The sequence below is a fragment of the Antennarius striatus genome, chromosome 21 (genome assembly GCF_040054535.1).
Source record: "Antennarius striatus isolate MH-2024 chromosome 21, ASM4005453v1, whole genome shotgun sequence".
In the NCBI taxonomy this organism is placed as follows: domain Eukaryota; kingdom Metazoa; phylum Chordata; class Actinopteri; order Lophiiformes; family Antennariidae; genus Antennarius; species Antennarius striatus.
This window is the reverse complement of record NC_090796.1, coordinates 1,482,928-1,502,048: the sequence shown is the minus strand read 5'-3', so window position 1 is coordinate 1,502,048 and position 19,121 is coordinate 1,482,928. Positions and strand designations below refer to the sequence as shown.

Below are 19,121 nucleotides of genomic sequence, written 5' to 3'. Positions count from 1 at the left end.
AGAAATCTGATGCCATTTTGAAACTTTCAGTGCAGCACCGTCGTGCAGAATGCGTCTGAAGGCAGAAATGTTACATTTTTACATAAAAAAATATGAATTCAGTAAAATTGATTTGTTTATTGCTTATCTTTGACATATCCAGATGATAATCACCAAATCCCCATCCTCCTACTATATTGTATACTGTATATGAAAATTAAGTTTTTGTGTTTCTTTAAAAAAAAAAACTTCAGACTTTTAAGCTGGTATTTAAAGGGTTAAAATTGAAAAAAAAAGTTTGGTAGTTTAGAACACATTTCAAATGAATGAATTAAAATGATTATTGGACTCTGCCTGTTTGCTTGCCATCTGTCAGATTCGTCTGCTGTTTGGACTGATTCCCCAGAACCAGAACCCTGCCTTATTAAACCTGCTCTGACACTCTTGACCTGCCCGTTTGTCTTTCGTGCTTCTGGGTTCTCACCACCAGTCTTGTTCGAGCCGTGACACATGGTGATAATCAATCAATCAACCAACCAACCAATCAATCAATCAATGAAATCAATCAATCAATCAATCAATCAATCAATCAATCAATCAATCAATCAATCAATCAACCTTTACAGAGAAGCCCAACAGGACATACCAGGGTCTAACTCCTTGCTCTCACTGCAGCGTGTAAAACGATCGGACGTTGTTTTGCCATTTGGTCGATTTTAATAAGAGTTGCCCAGGTGAGTCTCATGAGGTCAACACATAATGGCAATTTCTGGGTTTGAAATTTGAGTGGAGAAATGGAAAAATTGTGAATATTTTTTGTTGAATGGACGGTCATTTAAAACTTGCGTTCCAGAACCACCCGCGAAGTCCGAGATTCACGTGGCATAGCTCACTTCCGGACGTCGTCCGCCAATAGAAACATTTTTGTCAAAGTTAAACCGGGTTTAATTACTGCATTGCGGGAAATGTAGTTTTGCTCAAAGCACACTTTTGATCTATTTATTTTTAGACACTCGGACCTATAGTGCTCTCGTGGGCCACATAAAATGATGTGGCGGGCCACATTTGGCCCCCGGGCCTTGAGTTTGACATATGTGGAGTAGAGAGTGTGTTGAAATGTTTCCCGTCCTTTGTGTTTGTGTCATACCTTGTGTTGTTTGCACCATGGGTCTGAGGGGATAATGGAGCACAAATGACGCGTAAGAGTTAAATACACTGGATTTAAAAAATGCTAATGAGAACAGTTCAAGCAAAACTTTGTGCCACAAACTACAGCATAGAGAAAATTATCAGAAAAACAAATAAATAAAAACAAAACCATGTAAAAATGTACAAAAATAAGGAGGCATTAGGATCCCAATGCCTCAGTCGCGTTTTGACGCGTAACTCTCAGGACCGACGTGGACGCGGAGCTGCGTGGGTTGGTTCAGACCCGCTGGCTGCCGCCTCTCCGGGGAACACAGACCGACTGGAGAGCGTTGCTCCAGACCCGGTTCCTGTCGGTGGACACCGGACACTCCTGCGGGGCTTTAACGGGATACCGACAATGGCCGGCCGTGCGCAACAGACGCCCCTGTTCACGTTCGGGGTCATAGCCGACATCCAGTACGCGGACATCGACGACGGACACAACTTCCACCGAACGAGGACGCGGTTCTACCGGTCCAGCCTCCAGCTGCTGCGGAACGCCGTGCAGAGCTGGTCGGGGTCGCCCGTGAAGCCCGAGTTCGTCCTCCAGCTGGGAGACATCATCGACGGCTTCAACAAGGGCCGCGGCAGCTCGGAGCGCGCCCTGGACGCGGTGCTGGAGGAGCTGGGCTCCGGCCCGCCGGAGGTCCACCACGTGTGGGGGAACCACGAGCTGTACAACTTCAGCAGGAGCGAGCTGCTGCGCTCCAGGCTCCACAGCGGGCTGCGAACCGGGCGGATGGAGGGCAAAGCCCAGCCCGGAGGGGATGTGTACGCCTACCACTTCAGCCCGTTCCCCGGGTTCCGATTCGTGGTGCTGGACGGGTTCGACGTGGGTCTCCTGGGCGTGGAGGAGTCCAGTGAGGGGTACCAACGAGCTCTGAGGGTGATCAGACAACACAACCAGAACGAGGATCTGAACCGGTGTCCAGGTGTGTCAAGAGAACTGATCAACGGTGTTTCTACTTTACTAGTCAAATTAATCAAAGTAAAAAATCGTATTTAAACGGTTGTGTGAACAAATGAAGTTTAATGCTGTAAAGTGAGTTGAGATCATTCAGCCCAGTACTGTCTGATTACATCCTGCTTCAAAGCGGTAATCAATCAATCACACACTTCAAAGCCCTGTAACAGACAAACCCAACAGGACTCTTGCTCTGGAGAGTCTAATTAACTCTCCTGTCACTACAGCGTCTTGTAATTGTCAGTGTTCGTCCGTTAGTCCACCAAATGTCTCCGCAACTGTTGCAGATAGAAAGATGAAACGAAAAGCACATTACTGGGGCAGCAAAGGGGTGAAAATGAGATGATGACCTTGACCTTGAGAAAACTAGATCAAGGTCAAATTTAAACTTTTACTCTCAGGAACCGGATTAGAAACACGAGGGAGAAGGCCAGTGTAAGACCATAGATCAGAGCTAATGCTTTGATCTATGGTCTTTGTTATGACCCAGCTAGAAGACTGGGGCAAATAACCAGATTTTAAAAGGGGTGAACATAAATCATGTATTCTAATTCTCGCTCTAAAAACAAGTTTTTAAATGTATTTCATTTCACAAACTAAGGAAGGCCAAAGGGTGCTATACAAAGATAAACTAGATTTCAATAAACAAAGGTTATCCAAAGCTGTTTAAGTCGATCCACTGGACTTTAAGAAAGTTCTTGAAGCCGTTTGGTCTCTCATCCCAGAGACTTCTTCGGTTCTGAAGGTGGCTGTTCATGTCCCAGTTTATTAACCCTGTGGGATGTGGTCAGAGCTCCTCAACAATTGTTGGTGAGAGGTCAAAGGGGGGGGGGGGGTCACTGAAATGTGAGTTTCACCTCTGTATGCTAATGAGGGTCATTAGCAGACCCCCCCCCCCAGATTGACCCAGGTGATGTGTCTCATGCCAATGACCCTCATTAGCATACAAAAGTGAAACTCACATTTCAGCGACCCCCCCTAAGAAACCCCCATCAACAGTTGTTGCCAGACGGGTTTCAATGACAGTTGTTGGAATGTGAATAGCACTGACCACACCCCACAGGGTTAATAAGCTGGGACATGATCAGCCACCCTCTGAACTGAAGAAGTATCTTGGATGAGAGACGAAACGTCTTCAAGAACTTTCTTCACGTCCAGTGGATCGACTCAAACTGCTTTGGATAACCATGACCTGGATATCTGAGAACCTACACAGACATGGTACAAAGGTTAAACTGAGGATCAAGGCCAGAAGGGCGCGGCTCCAAAGATAAGAAAGTGTGCAACAAACAGAGGACTCACTATAATATACAAATGGAAAATAAAATACTACCAGCTCCTAATTAGGGTAGACACAATTTCAAAATACTCCCAAAGTCACAATTCGACAGGCTCAAAGGCATGCTGCCACAGTCAGTCGCCCTGACTGAATGGCTTGCAGAACTTTTAAATTGTCCACGTCAGGTGACGAGGCAGGGCTTGGGCCAGGTAGAAAGACAGCACACCAATCAGGAGATGGGTATGACAAAGGGCGTAGCCAAGACGCCCAGAGACACCACACCTGGCGCTGACGAAGGAGGGCGGAGCATCCAGGAGCATTGCAGTGCCAGCAGCTCAGAGGCAGGGTGGCAGAGGGATGCCCAAAATGGCAATAGATATGAGCTGCGGCTGTAACAGTCTTACTCACACTGGCCTTCTCCATATGCACTAGTCAGGTACTACTTTCAGGGTACCCTGAAAGTAGATCAGGGTAAGTCGCGGGATGTTCCATCTCTGACTGCTTTGGTTCTTGTTTAGACTAGTACAGTATTTTCCGCACTATAAGGCAAATTTAAAAGCCTGTAATTATCTCATAATCCCATAGTGCGTCTTATAATCCGATGTGCCTTGTATATGGATTAATATAAAATATTAGCATTGGTTAAAGATGGACAGATGGATATATACTTTAATAATCCCAGGGGAAATTCAGGGTGACATCTGCTCACAAGAGATACAATAAATACACATAACAGTGACTGGCACAGCCAAAAGACGTTGCATAAATTACATAATTAACATAATGACATAATTATAACAGAAGAACCTAACAAAAAAAGAAGCATAGGAACATGAAAGAAGAAAGAAGCATTAGATGTAGACGATGTAGGATCAGAACACGTGGATGAACCGAGCTTTAAACTGACACCAAGGACCCCACAAAGTATCCCACAGAGCATCCACAGTGCGTCCCAGGCCCCCCTAGTCTATCCCTTCTCAGCCAACCTTGATGACCCTGCGGCTTCGGCCCCCCTCCTTCTGAGAGAGTGGTTGTGCCCCCTGATGGCACGAGGCACAAAGGAGGTCCTGAGTCTCTCAGTGGAGGAGCTTGGTGACAGCAGTCTGCCACTCTACTGGGTGAAGGTGCTGTGCAAGGGGTGGGTGGTGTTACCCAGGATCGATCTAAACTTGGAGGACTATGTCCTCTCTAGGACAGTCTGTATAAAGTCCAATTCCTGACCTATCACAGAACCAGCCCTGTGGATGATCCTGTCTAGGTGCTCAGTGTTCCGTTTCCTGGGACCACCACCCCAATACACAATGGCGTACGACAGCACACTGGACACTATGGACTGGTAAAACAGTGAGCAGATCAGAGCTGATGTTGAAGGAGGCCAGCCTGTCTCTTCGTGTAAACACACTTTCCTCCTCTCCTTCTTCGACCAACAGTAGTCCAATTTCCACCGGCGCCCTGTAGGTCAACAGCGCCGATGGCGGTCGTTGTTAACCCGGGCCTCGACCGATCCGGTATGGAAGTCATAGGTTTGATTCGCATCTTTGATTTGGCAAAGTTTTACGCCGGATGCCCTTCCTGACGCAACCCTCTGTATTTATCTGGGCTTGGGACCGGCACAAAAAGACACTGGCTTGTGGCTACATTGGTAATGAATTTAACCAGTTTTTAATATCAGGTTTTTTAATATGCGTGTTGACTTCTTTGTAAGATGGCAAAGAGATCAAGTGATCAGGTTTCATGATGAGGCTCAGAATGGCCTTATTGACATTACAATAGCCGTTCAGAGCTGACTAAAGGTACTCACAGTCATGAATGATGAATTACAGTCATGAATTACAGAATAAATAATTCATTAAAGCTGCGCCTTATAATCCAGTGCGCCTTATAGTGCAGAAAATACTGTATTGACATTTAAATGACTTCAAATGGCGATCATCCATTTTCACTTTTCGTGGGTCTCGGAGGTCGCTGGGGCTTGCCTTCCTAAAGGAAGTTTACAGGTGTGTCGCTGGTGCATGGCAGAGCCACACGAAAGACGAACAACCGATCACACACACGCTCACACGTAGAGGCAGTTTCTACAGTCCAACCAATTCAATTCAAAAAAACTTTATTTGTCCCCAAGGGGCAATTGAGGTCAAATAACGCAGCAGTACCAGATCAAAAGGAACACCTTGTCACCGAAACACCTAAAGTGTATGTTTTAAGATGGGGGGGAGAACGCCGGAGAAAGCCCACACAGACATGGGGAGAACGTACAAACACCGCACAGAAAAGAATTGAACTGGGACGGCGCCATCCACAATTATAAATAGAAATTTAATAAATGACCACTTATGATCAGTCTCTCGGAACCAATCCTGTTGTTAATCGAGGACTACGGTTCTGATGCGTTGGATTCAAGGACACCCACTCTCCACATGACCTCTTTTGGTTGTTTCAATGACCGGTTGGCTCTTAGTCAATTATTGAGTGGAGTTTTCAGCTTCCCTTCCTCGTAATAAATTAGTCTCTAGTATTCAATTAATAATCATTGTTTTGTTTGGTTATATGAAGTGTGTCTTAAAAACAGGATGACAAAAAGTGACCACATGAAGACCTTCCATCTTGGTCTTGTTTCAGGGTCTGGTCTGCAGATGAGGTTTTCCATGTTCAACGGTGGCTTCAGCAAGAACCAGCTGGACTGGCTGGATTCGGTTCTGTTGTCGGCCGATGAGGGTCGGGAAAGAGTCACAGTTGTCTGTAAGTGACTTAGTGTGATGATTTTATATATATATATATATATATATATATATATATATATACAGTATATATATATACAGTATATATATATATATATATGAGTGGGGTGGGGTGAAGACAGACTCAAATGTTTCAGATCATCAAACAAATTTAAATATTAGTCAAAGATGACACAACTGAACAAAAAATTCTGTCTTTAAATGTTTTTTTATTGTTAAAGAATAAAAAAATCCTGACCTACAGGTTCTATGTGAAAAAGGGATTGTCCTCCCATGTTAAAACATAAATGTGGTTTATTTTTCTAGCCACCCCCATGCACACACACACACACACACACACACACACACACACACACACACACACACACACACACTGCACATCCACAGTTATTTGTTCTATGTCAATATTGTACAATAAAATCAGTACCTTGCAATTAGGATGTGTCTGGCTTAAAAGTGTTTTACGCACTGAACTATTAATGTGGTGTCAGCTGGAACCTCGAAAGGTAAACTATGTTTTTCATGTGCATGTGAAGGCAAAAAAATACATTTATTTCCACGTATATTTTGTTATTCAGAAACGTTTTATTTATATATAATATTTTATATTTCTGTGGTTACAAGTTGAATTTGTCTCATTTTAAATCGATAAGTTGTTCCGGCCTTGCTAATACAGCACCACAAGATGGCACCAATATTTCTTTTTTGTTCGCAGGTCACCTCCCTGTGCATCCTGACTCCACCGAACCCAATTGTCTTGCCTGGAACTACGAAGAGCTCCTGGCCTTGTTGAGGTCCCACAGCAGCGTGGTGTGTTTCATGGCTGGTCACGACCATGAAGGTGGATACCACCAGGACAAGGAGACGGGAGTGCACCACATCACGTTTGAAGGGGTGATCGAGACTCCGCCTGACAGCAACGCTTTTGCCACGGTCTCTGTTTATGAGGACAGGATGGAGATGAAGGGACACGGGAGGATCAGAGACAGGGTACTTCTATTTCCAGGATGCAGTGAAACAGATGACAGAATCAAATGTCACACACTGTAGTTAAGTTTAGTACATCACCAAAGCTGTCAAGACAAAAGTGTGATTATGGTCGGATTGGGTTTGTGCAATGATTAATCATGTCCTTTTTTAATCAGCAATGTGTGAAATATGTCATATGGTGTGTTTTTTTTGATTGTCACACAAATACGTCACTCTACCGCTGTTTGGCTCAAAAACTAAGACTAAAGGATATATTTGGAGTGGCCTAGTTATAGTCCAGATTGATTGAAATTACATGATCTTCATACAGGTACTTCATGCTTGAAAACCCTCCAGCGTGATTGAATTACACCAATTCTTCAAAGTAGAGTGGTTCAAAATTCTTCCACATCCCTGTCAGTGACTCACTGCTGGTTGCTGCTGTCGAGGGAGGCATTAGGTTGGGAGGTACAGTATTTTCCACACTATAAGGCGCACCTAAAAGCCTTAATTTTTAAAAAAACTGACAGTGCGACTTGTAGTGCGGAAAATACTGTAATTGTTTTCACAACTTTTTACCTTAATGGTGTGGATTGGTTATTTAAAATATGTATTTTGTGTCTGCTAAGTGATCTGAAACATTTACATGTGAGAAATAAGCATAAACAAAAGAGATATTACAGGGGACAAATACTTTTTAGGCAGTGGTCCTCAAGATATGAGCATCAGTCTTAGAAATACTCATAAATATGAACAACCGTGCGCTGCCACATCCAACTAACGTAGTTCCCCTTTCTGCCGCAACCCATTCCAAGCAGCGTAACATTAACACTCCAAAGATTCAGATTCAGTTCATATTGAAAAAACTCTGGAAATCTCTGACTAAGGGAACAGGTTGCTCTGATGTCAGACTTCATGTGGTCCCTTCTTTACTGTTGGCGTCATTTGCAGCGTCTCTTCCTTCTTTTCCTTTTCTTTTCCTTCTTCTTTTCCTTCTTTTCTCCATATCTCCGAACTTCTGATCAGGAAACAAATCAACGATGCATCTCTGTTCATGGAGACGTTCACCAACATTGAGACCGACGACAATTCAGGTCAGGTTGAAAGTTAGAGCAGCAATGTAGACTCTAGACTACCTGTAAGAGAACTCTGTCACAACCGGCCTGTTGGTTCTTTTTTTTTGTTGTTTAATTGATGGTTTGTCCTCCTGTAGGAACCAAATGATGCAAGAAACAATCTTAGGGTTAGGTTTCTACACCAAAACAGTTAAGTTTTTTGATGGTGAATTCCGAATGTTTTGATAGTTTTGGTCGAGTTATCAGAGAAATTTCATTTAAATAAAACAGATTAATCAAACAAAGTGTTGTGTCTGACTTTTCATGAAGAGGAAGTGCATCAGCGTATCATTCATGTCAATGTGGTGGAACACCTCAGTGGATTACAGTTGGGCTTAGCCTCCACACCCCGAGGATAAAATTCAATTGGCAGAGATAGAGATGTTAAAGTTACATTACGGTACTACAGTATTCTGTGCTGTTTTTGTCTTGTAATTGCTTCTGGTCAGTCTTGGGGAATAGTACTTTAGTATTATTCCCTAAGAATAATACTAAAATATTATTAAATGTGGTCATTTAAATGACCACAAACTGATTATAGATTGACATATAGAATAATATAATTGAATGTAGAATGACTTCTGAACATTTCAGTTTATAAACAAACTAGGAACCAGTTGTGTTCGTATGTTGAGGACTTGTGTATATAGCGGCTGTATGTAAGTTCAAGTTGATCCAAAGATCATTTCTGCTACAAGACGATGATCCACACCTTCCAGAAAAACTACCAGGAAACGTGTGAAAGAATCACGGACATCCAGGCCGGTGCTGCCTGATGTTCACCAGCAGGTGGCTCCACCTGTGCGACTGTGACGTCAATAGCCGCGAGTGGAATTTAATGATGCATAAATTACCGATTAACTCATGACAACAGACAAACGCTGACATCAACAGATGAAACCTGATGTAGCTGCTAAGTGGACCTTAATGTAGGATTATTGTGTCAAACTCCTATTTTCAAGTTCATGGATAAACTTTTTGCTTAATTATCTTTTTCATTACGACACATGTGACAGAACTGTGACGTATAATTATGATAAAACACGAATATACGAAACGTGACAACAAAAGATTTGTTAGAACAGAATATAAAATTACAACACGTGGAGATGTTGGTGTAATATTTACATGATGCTGATTTATGTCTGTTATTCTCACGCCAATACGCGATGACCTATATATTGACGGCAGCCGGTGGACGTGGACGTGGTGCGGCTCCAGTGGCGCAGTGTCCCGTCTGGAGGCAGGGAGGGCCAAGTTTCACTCTGCACTGCAGCCGCAGCTCCGCCGCCACAATCCAACACAACAATGGCGACTCCCAGTCCTGATAGCAAGTCCACTGGCTCCAGCAACAGCAGCAGCATTATAGGATCCACGTCGCACCATTTTCACCAGCAAACACAGAGCAGCAGCATGCAAGGTAGGCGGACGCGGCTTTGAGTCCTTATTACTCTATTTTAATTGAAAACAGACAATTTTGTAGGAAAATGTAGCTTTTAGCCCCCCACCCCCATAAAAAACTAGTCAAGAAGATGTAATGTGTGAGGGCTTCCGGTCAGGATTTTTCAAATTAAGATGACAGCGTTGGTTAATTGTGACATTTTGTTACGTTTACTACCATGACCCGAGTTTTGCCAGATTATGTTACGCTTTAATAAATCCAAACGAGACTGCGCTTTAATGTCCTATACATTAGACTGCTTTGCAGTTCTCGTCAATGAAGCTACACCTGTGTCCAGGTGTCACCTGAACAGTACAAATACAAAAACAGTACACATTTTATCGTTATACATTAAATATCGACAATCTACAATTTGTACATCTTAGCATAATGTTATACACAAACTATAATTTCTTTCCAGTAGTTGGTATTAATCAATACTGACATATGACAGTGATTTGTGTAGATGGCGTTCTGAAGGGAGCTTTTAATTTGAAGGGTGAGTTCCTCAGTTTCCGGTAGCTCCGCTGTGTCCTTCGCTAGCTTGAAGCGGCTCAAACTACACGGCTACAAAGTTAGCAGTCGGTAAATTGACCCTGTGCGGCTGCTGAACACCAGGACCACCAGCAGCTTCATGAAGTTTCTTCTCTTTCTCCGAGTCTGACATGATCCCAAACGAAACTTGACGCTCAAACGGCGCGTCAGTGCCCAGATGCCGTCAGTAAACGTGTGGCCATCGGTGTTATTAGCGCCAGGCTGCTACGAGCAGCACCAAGGCCTACCCGGAGTGTCCTGAGACAGGCCGGCAGGCGCACCGCGGACAGGGGCGAGAAAACGGTGCAAATAATAATAAAATAAAAGACATTAAACGTGTTCAGAGCCTCAATGTATTGGTTAATCCCTTTGAAACCATATGCTTGCGTCACGAACGTAACTGTAGATGTTGTTTTGGTCCTTGGAGATGACCGTTAATAACCTGATGGCTGAGACCATGAAGGTGTGTTGATGCCTCATGTTGGACCTCAGCTTCACACGTGTGGAGATCCACCATCAGAAGGTTGTTCTCCCTTTACACCATCAGCCACCTGAGATCGGGAAAGGTTTTAAATCCCTCTGTTATATTTGGTTTATTAGGTTTATATTAGGTTATAGATTAATATTTATCAGTTGTTGACAGTAACCAAATTGTACAGGAGCAGTTGTTGGGTTCATGCCGTGTGCAAACAGGATATTCTGTTAATGAATGTAATCATCATGGGGTTTGGATACGTTTGTTTCCTACTCTATCTACGTTTTGTAACATTACTCATGAATATTTCACATTAAATTGCTGCTGAGTGGGGATTTATGTGTTATTGTGTAATGTGCTATTAAAGTCTGATTACAATGGATGCATCAGCTGTAGCCTTTGGATAACAAATGACCTTTCCACTCTTATATTGATATGTAGACACCGTGACCGTAGAAACGGGTGCACATCATGAGTTTTGTCTCTCAGATGCCTACTAGCAAATGTTTTATCTAAACCTTACAGAAACCAACACCTGCTGGAGATGTCAAAATGAAACAGGTATTCACTTACTTTTTCTAGGTTTCAGTCTGCTTTGGGGGGTTTAATTCATTTGTGTGTTTGGACACGTAATGACATTTCCTGAGATGTTTGACATCCACCTTTTTCTGTTGATCATTGTTTTCTGATTATTTTAAAAATTCATTTATATATATTTTTTTCTGTCAAACTTGCTTGCATGTCTTAATCGAGTTTCCATATTAATGATCTCATGTAGCGACAGTAGACAGACCCCATTTGATGGTGGGGGTTCCACTGGTGGGCTCCACTTCCACTGGCGTTCACTGCTTTTCCCTCACGTTTGGAACTGGTCTTTGTGGTGTCACTGGTCTAATTGAAACCCTTAGCAACGTCCACCCTATTCGATTCATTTCAGAGATAATCCCCATTAGATTATCCTTTAAGATCCACATGAGACCCAAAATGAAAAAGATGATAATTCTGAAATATTATAAATGATGCTGGCTTATGTCGTTAATTGATTCCAGGAGACACAACGAAAACTTAAGTCGAAAGATGACGTAAATGGAATAAACTCGTCTCCAAGCTTAACTGAAGATAACCATTCCCAGTTCTTTTGCATTATCAATAATATTTGGTTAATACAAATCTATTTTAAACTAACAATTACATTTTATTTTTTGATCCAGAAAAAACGTTGCCGTCTCGTCTTCAGCTGCTACAGGCTGATATGTTTTCATTCTGGTTTTACAATACAGTAACGTGATATTATGTGCTTTTGACAAATTGCTAGTGATTTTACGACTCCCAAGATTTGTGGCGGACAGATGTAATGTCGTGTAAAAAGACGTAAAGTTGATTCCTACTGTTGCTTATATTCTTTTTGTTGAAAACTAACGTATAATCGAACGACGTAACTCGAAATGCCGTAAACCTGAGGTATCCCTGTATTGGAAAACCTCTCGGCCTTTTTTGAAGGATACTTAAATAATTTAAAAAAAGAGAAAAAATTATTCCAAAATGATGCTTGTGTATGCTAAACTTTTTGAAATATAATGAATTAGTACTTTTTAAAGGTCCCATATTACGGTTTTTTTAGTTCATGGCATTCAGCTGCCAGATCCAACTACGATTTGAAATGTCTTGCCCCACAGTGATCCGTGGTCCTCAATATCTTTGACCATAACCAGGATAGGTCAATTTACCCTATCAATCATTCAGTTTGTTACGTCACAAATTGAAGTGTTTCAAATCCAAGTGTATTCGCTGTGGATTTCATTTTGTAATAATATCGATGCGGGAAGCTTTTGTTTTCCAGATTCGAGGATTTTTTCGGGTTAGCGTGAACTACTATGTACGTATATGTAGAGACCTGAAAAAATGTGTTTTTCATAGTAGGACCCCTTTAATATTTGAAAAGTAATTCCCCACCACATTCATCCCCATTGTGATATATTGTGATATTTAGGGATAAGGAACAATTGTAATATACTAGCTTGTAAAATCCAACAGCAAGAAGTGGCAACGGCGCCTCAGTGATCTACCCCTACCTGCCCTCAACTGCCCTCTCAGCATTGGCTGCTACTGTGAGGATAGTTTTTTCTCACACAAAAAAGAAAAAGAAGCCAGGAGAAAATTAGTAAAATATTGTTTCCTTTATTTAGGGTTTCAGATAAGCCTGTCTGGAGTGTCCCAAAGTAAGCACTAGACTTGCACCCAAAGCGCTCCGCCCTCTACTTTTGTGGGTTCACCTCAGCAGTTTGAAGTGGCTTCCTCTCCTCACTGACTCTCTTCTGTTCAGTCATTGGCTCGTAACTCATGTACCACCATCTCTGATTGGTCAGAGCTCCAAATTTTCAATGTGTTCATTTGACTTTTCCAATTGGATTGGATGAACTCGGTGAAGGGAAGCCACTGGATGCTCTAGACAACAGCCTGTTTGGCCTCTGGGATCTGTCCACTGTTCACCACTGTTCACCACCGTCGTCATCAGTTCAGTTCTGACCGTTTGCACTGGGGCTTAAAGGCTGGGGGGGGGCAGATACGCACCGAACCTGCTTTTAACAGGGGCATGGCAAAGATGACTCAACACTTAAAGTCCAAACTGCTGTCCTGGTGTCTGATTGGTCTTTACATCCCGTCTCCATCTCGTTCAGGACGCCGGTGATGTCATTCACGTTTAAATTGGAAACCTGCTCTATTTAAGTGTTGGGTCGCTTTGATTTTTGAACTCTACAAAAAAATTCTCCATTGAAGCTTTTTGACAGGGATTCCCAATATCGGTATCCTGCAGCGAGGCCCTTCTGGGCTCCTGGTTACCTGTGATATTGAACGAAATAATTCAAACAAAGGAATTATTGGGAACCGCTGTACATGTTTTCAGCTTGTGATCATGTCTGTGGGTAGAAACCATTCTGTACTGACCTTTTTGGATAAATGCTGTACTGGTTCGTTCGTACTAGACTGGTGATTCTCATTCTGTGGCATGGACTGGATTAACGTTGCTCTTTGCTCAGAGACGGACGCTGCTGTCTGAGTCCTGTTTGCACTGACTCGGCGTGGTGTGCGCAACTGTGGGAATCTGGATTCTTGTGTTCTGTTTGTCCTGCCAGGTAAACGTAAAGCTCTGAAGCTGAATTTTGCCAACCCCCCAGTGAAGCCAGCCTCCCGGCTCCCGCTCAATCCAACGCCTCCGTCTTTCCAGAACCCCCACATGTGAGTAAAAAATGATGGGGATTCCAGAGATGATAGAGCAATTATGACGTAACTAGTTAGTGGCTGCTTTGAAATAGCATGACGTTAGCAGGAAGTGATCAGCTATTGATCAGACATCACTTCTGATCGCAAGCAGGCTCAGATTTCAAATGTTTAGCTTAAAGAATGAGTCATTACATGTGACTTTTTTTCTGTTGATCTGTGATTGCCCTCCTTCCTCTTCCTGTGGTCGTGTCTCGCCGTCCTCCAGAGAGCGTCTGCGGACACACAGCATCGAGTCGTCGGGGAAGCTGAAGATCTCTCCGGAGCAGCACTGCGACTTCACCGCCGAGGATCTGAGGGACCTGGGGGAGATCGGCCGTGGGGCGTACGGCTCCGTCAACAAGATGGTCCACAAACCCACAGGCCAGATCATGGCTGTCAAGGTGAGCAGCTGGTGGACACGCCCCCCCCTCCCCCGACACAATATGAGACAACATATTAAATTATCATATTTCTTTTTGTATGAAAACAAAAAGTAATCATCATTAGGTCTGGATCTTCTTTTTGTAGAAATCTGGAATGAATACAAACAAGTTGCAGTACGAGTTGAATTAATGGCCAAAATGTTTAAAACACCTACATTCAGAACATAAACCCCTCTGTCTGCAGGAGGTTCTGTGATCGGTAGGTCTGGACGAGTGTTTGTGTAGTTTTGGAGCTTTGGGTCAAAAAATGTTGTCAATACTCGCTCCAGATATTTATTGCAAAGCAGCGTAGAGGTGAGGATACAGACATAAAAATGATCCAGACCAGCTTTTAGCCTGAATCCTCTCATGACATCATCACGGTGTGTGTTATTCCCAGCAGTCAATGACACAGTAATTATGATGTCATTAGATGTAAGGATGAAAAATGAAATGCTCTCATTTCTAATTTAAGAATTAATAGATACTCAATACATGTGACGGGATTTTGTTTTGATATATACTTTTGGAATGGCGGTGTGTAGAATAATACGTGTGTGTGTTTGTGTGTGTGTGTGTGTGTGTGTGTGTGTGTTTGTGTGTGTCAGAGGATTCGCTCCACCGTGGATGAGAAGGAGCAGAAGCAGCTGCTGATGGACCTGGACGTGGTGATGAGGAGTAGCGACTGTCCCTACATTGTTCAGTTCTACGGCGCTCTGTTCAGAGAGGTCTGACTGACCTACGGTCCTTGAACGCACCACATCTGATTTAATCTTGTCCCGGGAGGGGGGGAACTGACAGCCGCCTCTCGTTTCAGGGGGACTGCTGGATCTGCATGGAGCTCATGTCTACCTCATTAGACAAATTCTACAAATATGTATACTGTGCATTAGATGATGTCATTCCAGAGGAAATATTAGGCAAAATAACATTAGCGGTGAGTAGAGGAGCCGGGCGGCGTTATTATTATTTCAGTTCATGTGTGTGAATATCACCCAACCAGACGTGTGTGATTTTTGTCTTCATCAGACTGTTAAAGCACTGAACCACTTAAAAGAAAACTTGAAAATCATTCACAGAGGTAAGTTTCTGATGCTTTGTCACATCCGGTGCTGATCAGATAACTTCATCCATTGTTATTATCAGCATTAAATTCATATGCATTGAAGCTGAATCAGCTCGGGGAGTGTTATTCTGTATGTGAAGGTGCTCTTCTGTTGTTTCAGACATCAAACCTTCCAACATACTAATGGACCGACGGGGTAACATCAAACTATGTGATTTTGGCATCAGTGGTCAGCTGGTCGACTCCATAGCCAAGACCAGAGATGCAGGCTGCAGGCCTTACATGGCGGTAGGTCGGTCAGCGCTGGGCCTGTCTGACATGAGGCCCCCAGAATACACCTGAATGAAGGCTCCATGGGCTCCCATCTGTCCAACCCATAATGCATTACCAATACATCACAACCCCGACCCCCCCCAGCTGTAGATGAAACACTGACAGGAAGTCACTGGCAGCTGAGGAGCAAACAGACGGGTTCTAGAATTGATGCTGTATGTCAGGGGGGGTCAAACTCATTTTCCCAGAGGGCCACACGGCTGTAATCAAAGGGCCAGATGTAACTAAATGTAACTCAGTGTAATGTAACTAAATGTAACTACTCCTTAATGTTAACAGAAATCCTTTTCATTTGTCAGGTTATTAAACCCACAGAACTCCATCACTCAAGGATCAAACTCAACTCAAAATCAATAAAGAAAAATAACATCAGACACAAGTTAGGACATTAACTTTGTTCATAAAGTTTAGTCAGAGTTAAAATGGGCTGAATTACTGCATTGTGGGAAATGGAGTTTTTGGTCAAAGCACACTTTTGACCTATTTATTTTTAGACACTGACCTTTTATTCTCTCGTTGGGCACATAAAATGATGTGGGGGGCCAAATCTGGCCCCCGGGCCTTGAGTTTGACACATGTGCTGTTTATGAACAAATGGCAGCCATAAAGTCATGTGTGTACCTCAGGTGGTTTATTACAACAACGTGCAGTGTGTACGTCTGAGTGAAGACATCACAATCGTGAACAACCTGACAATTTATTATTAACTCATTAGATGCTGGACATTTCCCAGACTGCCAGATTTTGGAGCATTGGGAATGAGCTTTCAAGGCCCACAGAATATTGAGTTCTGTCCCTATACACACAGTAACTATCAAAAACAAATTTAGAACCTCTTGTTTCATCAGGAAAAAATTGGTTTCTAGCCTTTTGGGTTCTTTAGTAATCGGCAGTAGAGCATCATGTGGTTTCAGCAAAAAACACCTGATTCTGACCCAAAAAACTGGGAAAACAAGCTTTTTGTGTGAAGAAGCAGGTCGAGCAGAGCGGAGACTTTAACGTTAATATTTTTAACCACCCATTATCTCTGTCGTCCTTTCTCACAATCATGAAACTTTTTTTCACCATGAAACATTCTCTGAGTGTGAATTTCCTGAATTTGTTTCACGATGGTCTTTGCGACCGTCTTTTCACATATTATACTCCGATCTCTGATCCAAACGCAGCACTGCTGCCACCTGCTGGGGATCAGTTCACACTACACTGCTGTAGGAGTATGATAGTGATAGTGGACCTCCCCCTGTGTGTGTGTGTGTACATTTTGTGTCCGTGTTCCAGAGTGTGTTCTTGTGTGTGTTGCAGCCTGAGCGGATAGATCCCAGTGCTTCCAGACAAGGCTACGACGTCCGCTCTGACGTGTGGAGCTTGGGGATCACACTGGTAGGACCGCCTCGCTTCGCTTTGTGTCTGAGCGTGTTTTCAGAGGCCAGAACCGTTGGTGGATCAAACCTGCTGTGTGTTTCAGTACGAGCTGGCCACGGGGAGGTTTCCTTACCCCAAATGGAATAGTGTGTTTGATCAGCTGACACAGGTGGTGAAAGGTGAACCGCCTCAGCTCAGCAACTCGGAGGAGAGGCAGTTCTCTCCCAAGTTCATCAACTTTGTTAACCTATGGTAAGAACCCTTACATCCTATAGCGTTCTTATCCGTGTGTGAACTACAGAACCTGTGTCAGTCAACATCCACTCACCTGAGTTCATTCCATTCATACAAGACCTAGAAAGAAGCTAAAAAACAAACATGTGATGAGACTCCTCCTCTTCTTCCTCCTCCTCTCTATTTTGTTTTAATTCACCACAAATCTGAAAATGAATAATTTTACCTCTATACTGATCGTGTTTTTGCTTATATCCAGCCTTACAAAGGATGAATCCAAAAGGCCAAAGTACAAGGAGCTTCTGGTAAGTTGTGTCTGTCATGTCAGGAGCATGGAGCCCGTTTCACGCTGGTGTCTCCAGGGGGACTGTTGCACATTTAGGGGCTTCATGGTTCTGGAGAAATGTTAAAAAGAACTGGGGAGTTGGTGTTGAGTTGCTAGTAGAGTTAACTGAACTTCAACTTACATCTGGATAAACAGGGATTGGTTGACAGCATATTAAGGGGCAGTGGGAGAGGTTCCATGAGCGGTAAACAAGGTAGAACCACTGAGGGAAATTTGTTTTGCTATGATGCAATATTTCCTCCATTTAAATATATAATTTTGTTGACCAATCACATGTAAGGCCATTCACGTCAATTCTTTTAAAATCATGTTTGCCCTTCATGGTCCCATGGACTCGGTTGTACCTCAAGATACGAGTCGAATCCGTTTCGTGACTGAATTCGTAGGTCAAACAACATTTCCCCATTAAAAATAACTAAAATCATTTTAATCACTTTCAGCCTTTAAAAAAAAAAAACCCCATCAAACCCTCTAAATTTATGAAAAGAACATATTTAAATCAACCAATAGACATGTAGACTTGACCTGTGTATAATTAATTTCTCGCTCGTCTGTCAAACAAAATATGGACGGAGGAACGGATCGTATCTCTGATAACGTTTATGTTGAGCAACTCGTATCCCGAGTTTCTACTGTAGTTTAGATCTGATTAGTCAGAGAATCATTGTTGTGTCATCAATGCACGGAATATCCCATAATGCACAAACCCACGGCCACCATTTGTGATTTTCCAAACTACTTTAGAATCCATTTTAAAAAATCCACTGCAGCAGAGAAGAAGCTGATTATAGGAACACAATGTTGGACTCTCTGTGAAGATCACCAGAGCAGTTTAAAGCAGGGTCGCCTTGACAACCAGCTGCACTGAGCCGATACCAGAGTGGAAACACAAACTTTAGTGACTAGATTTTTCCATTTTGAGTCAATCTTTGCTAGTTAAATAATTTAATTTAAGTAAAATATCATAACCTGGCTATTTAAAGAAACTACCTTCCATGATAACGTCGTGTAGCCAAAGCTTTGGTTTTGTATTAATAATGTTGAGCATTAATGAATTTGCTGCGTCAGAATAATTAAGATGAGAGAAGCATTGAGTTTAAGTAGATTTTCATTTAAAGTTGATTTCTTTCATTCTCTATGATGAGCTTTATCCTGACTAACATGTATCTGCTTTACTTTTTTATTATTCAGTAAACACATGTTTAACTGATTTCAGAGCAGCGACCGCTTTAGACCCCCCCGGTGTCTCACACCTGACCCTGATCCCTGTCTCCCCCCCCCAGAAACATCCCTTCATCCTGATGTACGAGGAGCGTTTCGTGGACGTCGCCACTTACGTTTGCCGTATCCTGGATCAGATCCCCGCCTCTCCCGTCTCTCCTATGTATGTGGACTGAAGGAGTCGGGGGCAGGGG

General features: G+C 42.9%; 2 protein-coding genes across 4 annotated transcripts; both read left to right on the top strand.

Moving 5' to 3' along the window:
• The first annotated feature begins 657 nt into the window (after positions 1-657).
• On the top strand, positions 658-8,563 carry adprm (ADP-ribose/CDP-alcohol diphosphatase, manganese-dependent). The gene is made up of 3 exons (XM_068305140.1): positions 658-2,099; positions 6,030-6,149; positions 6,864-8,563. Exons 1-3 carry the CDS (start codon positions 1,307-1,309, stop codon positions 7,196-7,198), a joined length of 1,248 nt encoding a protein of 415 aa, XP_068161241.1. The 5' UTR covers positions 658-1,306; the 3' UTR covers positions 7,199-8,563.
• Positions 8,564-9,081: 518 nt separating this feature from the next.
• Positions 9,082-19,121, top strand: map2k4b (mitogen-activated protein kinase kinase 4b). 3 transcript variants are annotated; one of them, XM_068305137.1, is made up of 14 exons: positions 9,082-9,161; positions 9,424-9,652; positions 11,208-11,243; positions 12,869-12,901; positions 13,817-13,919; positions 14,170-14,344; positions 14,974-15,093; positions 15,183-15,302; positions 15,395-15,446; positions 15,592-15,719; positions 17,067-17,144; positions 17,230-17,378; positions 17,620-17,665; positions 18,990-19,121. In XM_068305137.1, exons 2-14 carry the CDS (start codon positions 9,541-9,543, stop codon positions 19,101-19,103), a joined length of 1,266 nt encoding a protein of 421 aa, XP_068161238.1. In that variant the 5' UTR covers positions 9,082-9,161; positions 9,424-9,540; the 3' UTR covers positions 19,104-19,121. The 3 variants fall into 3 exon arrangements, with proteins under 3 accessions (XP_068161238.1, XP_068161240.1, XP_068161239.1); XM_068305138.1 differs by lacking the exons at positions 9,082-9,161; positions 12,869-12,901 and having other exon boundaries at positions 9,387-9,652; XM_068305139.1 differs by lacking the exons at positions 9,082-9,161; positions 11,208-11,243; positions 12,869-12,901 and having other exon boundaries at positions 9,386-9,652.

Bases quoted from the DNA above. Each gene is read 5' to 3' on its own strand.
- adprm (XM_068305140.1), top strand. From the start codon at position 1,307: ATGTACAAAAATAAGGAGGCATTAGGATCCCAATGCCTCAGTCGCGTT. The intron at 2,100-6,029 runs GTGTGTCAAGAG...GTCTTGTTTCAG, and splicing joins GGATCTGAACCGGTGTCCAG to GGTCTGGTCTGCAGATGAGG. The intron at 6,150-6,863 runs GTAAGTGACTTA...TTTTGTTCGCAG, and splicing joins GGAAAGAGTCACAGTTGTCT to GTCACCTCCCTGTGCATCCT.
- map2k4b (XM_068305137.1), top strand. From the start codon at position 9,541: ATGGCGACTCCCAGTCCTGATAGCAAGTCCACTGGCTCCAGCAACAGC. The intron at 12,902-13,816 runs GTAAGCACTAGA...TTGTCCTGCCAG, and splicing joins CCTGTCTGGAGTGTCCCAAA to GTAAACGTAAAGCTCTGAAG. The intron at 17,379-17,619 runs GTAAGAACCCTT...GCTTATATCCAG, and splicing joins ATCAACTTTGTTAACCTATG to CCTTACAAAGGATGAATCCA.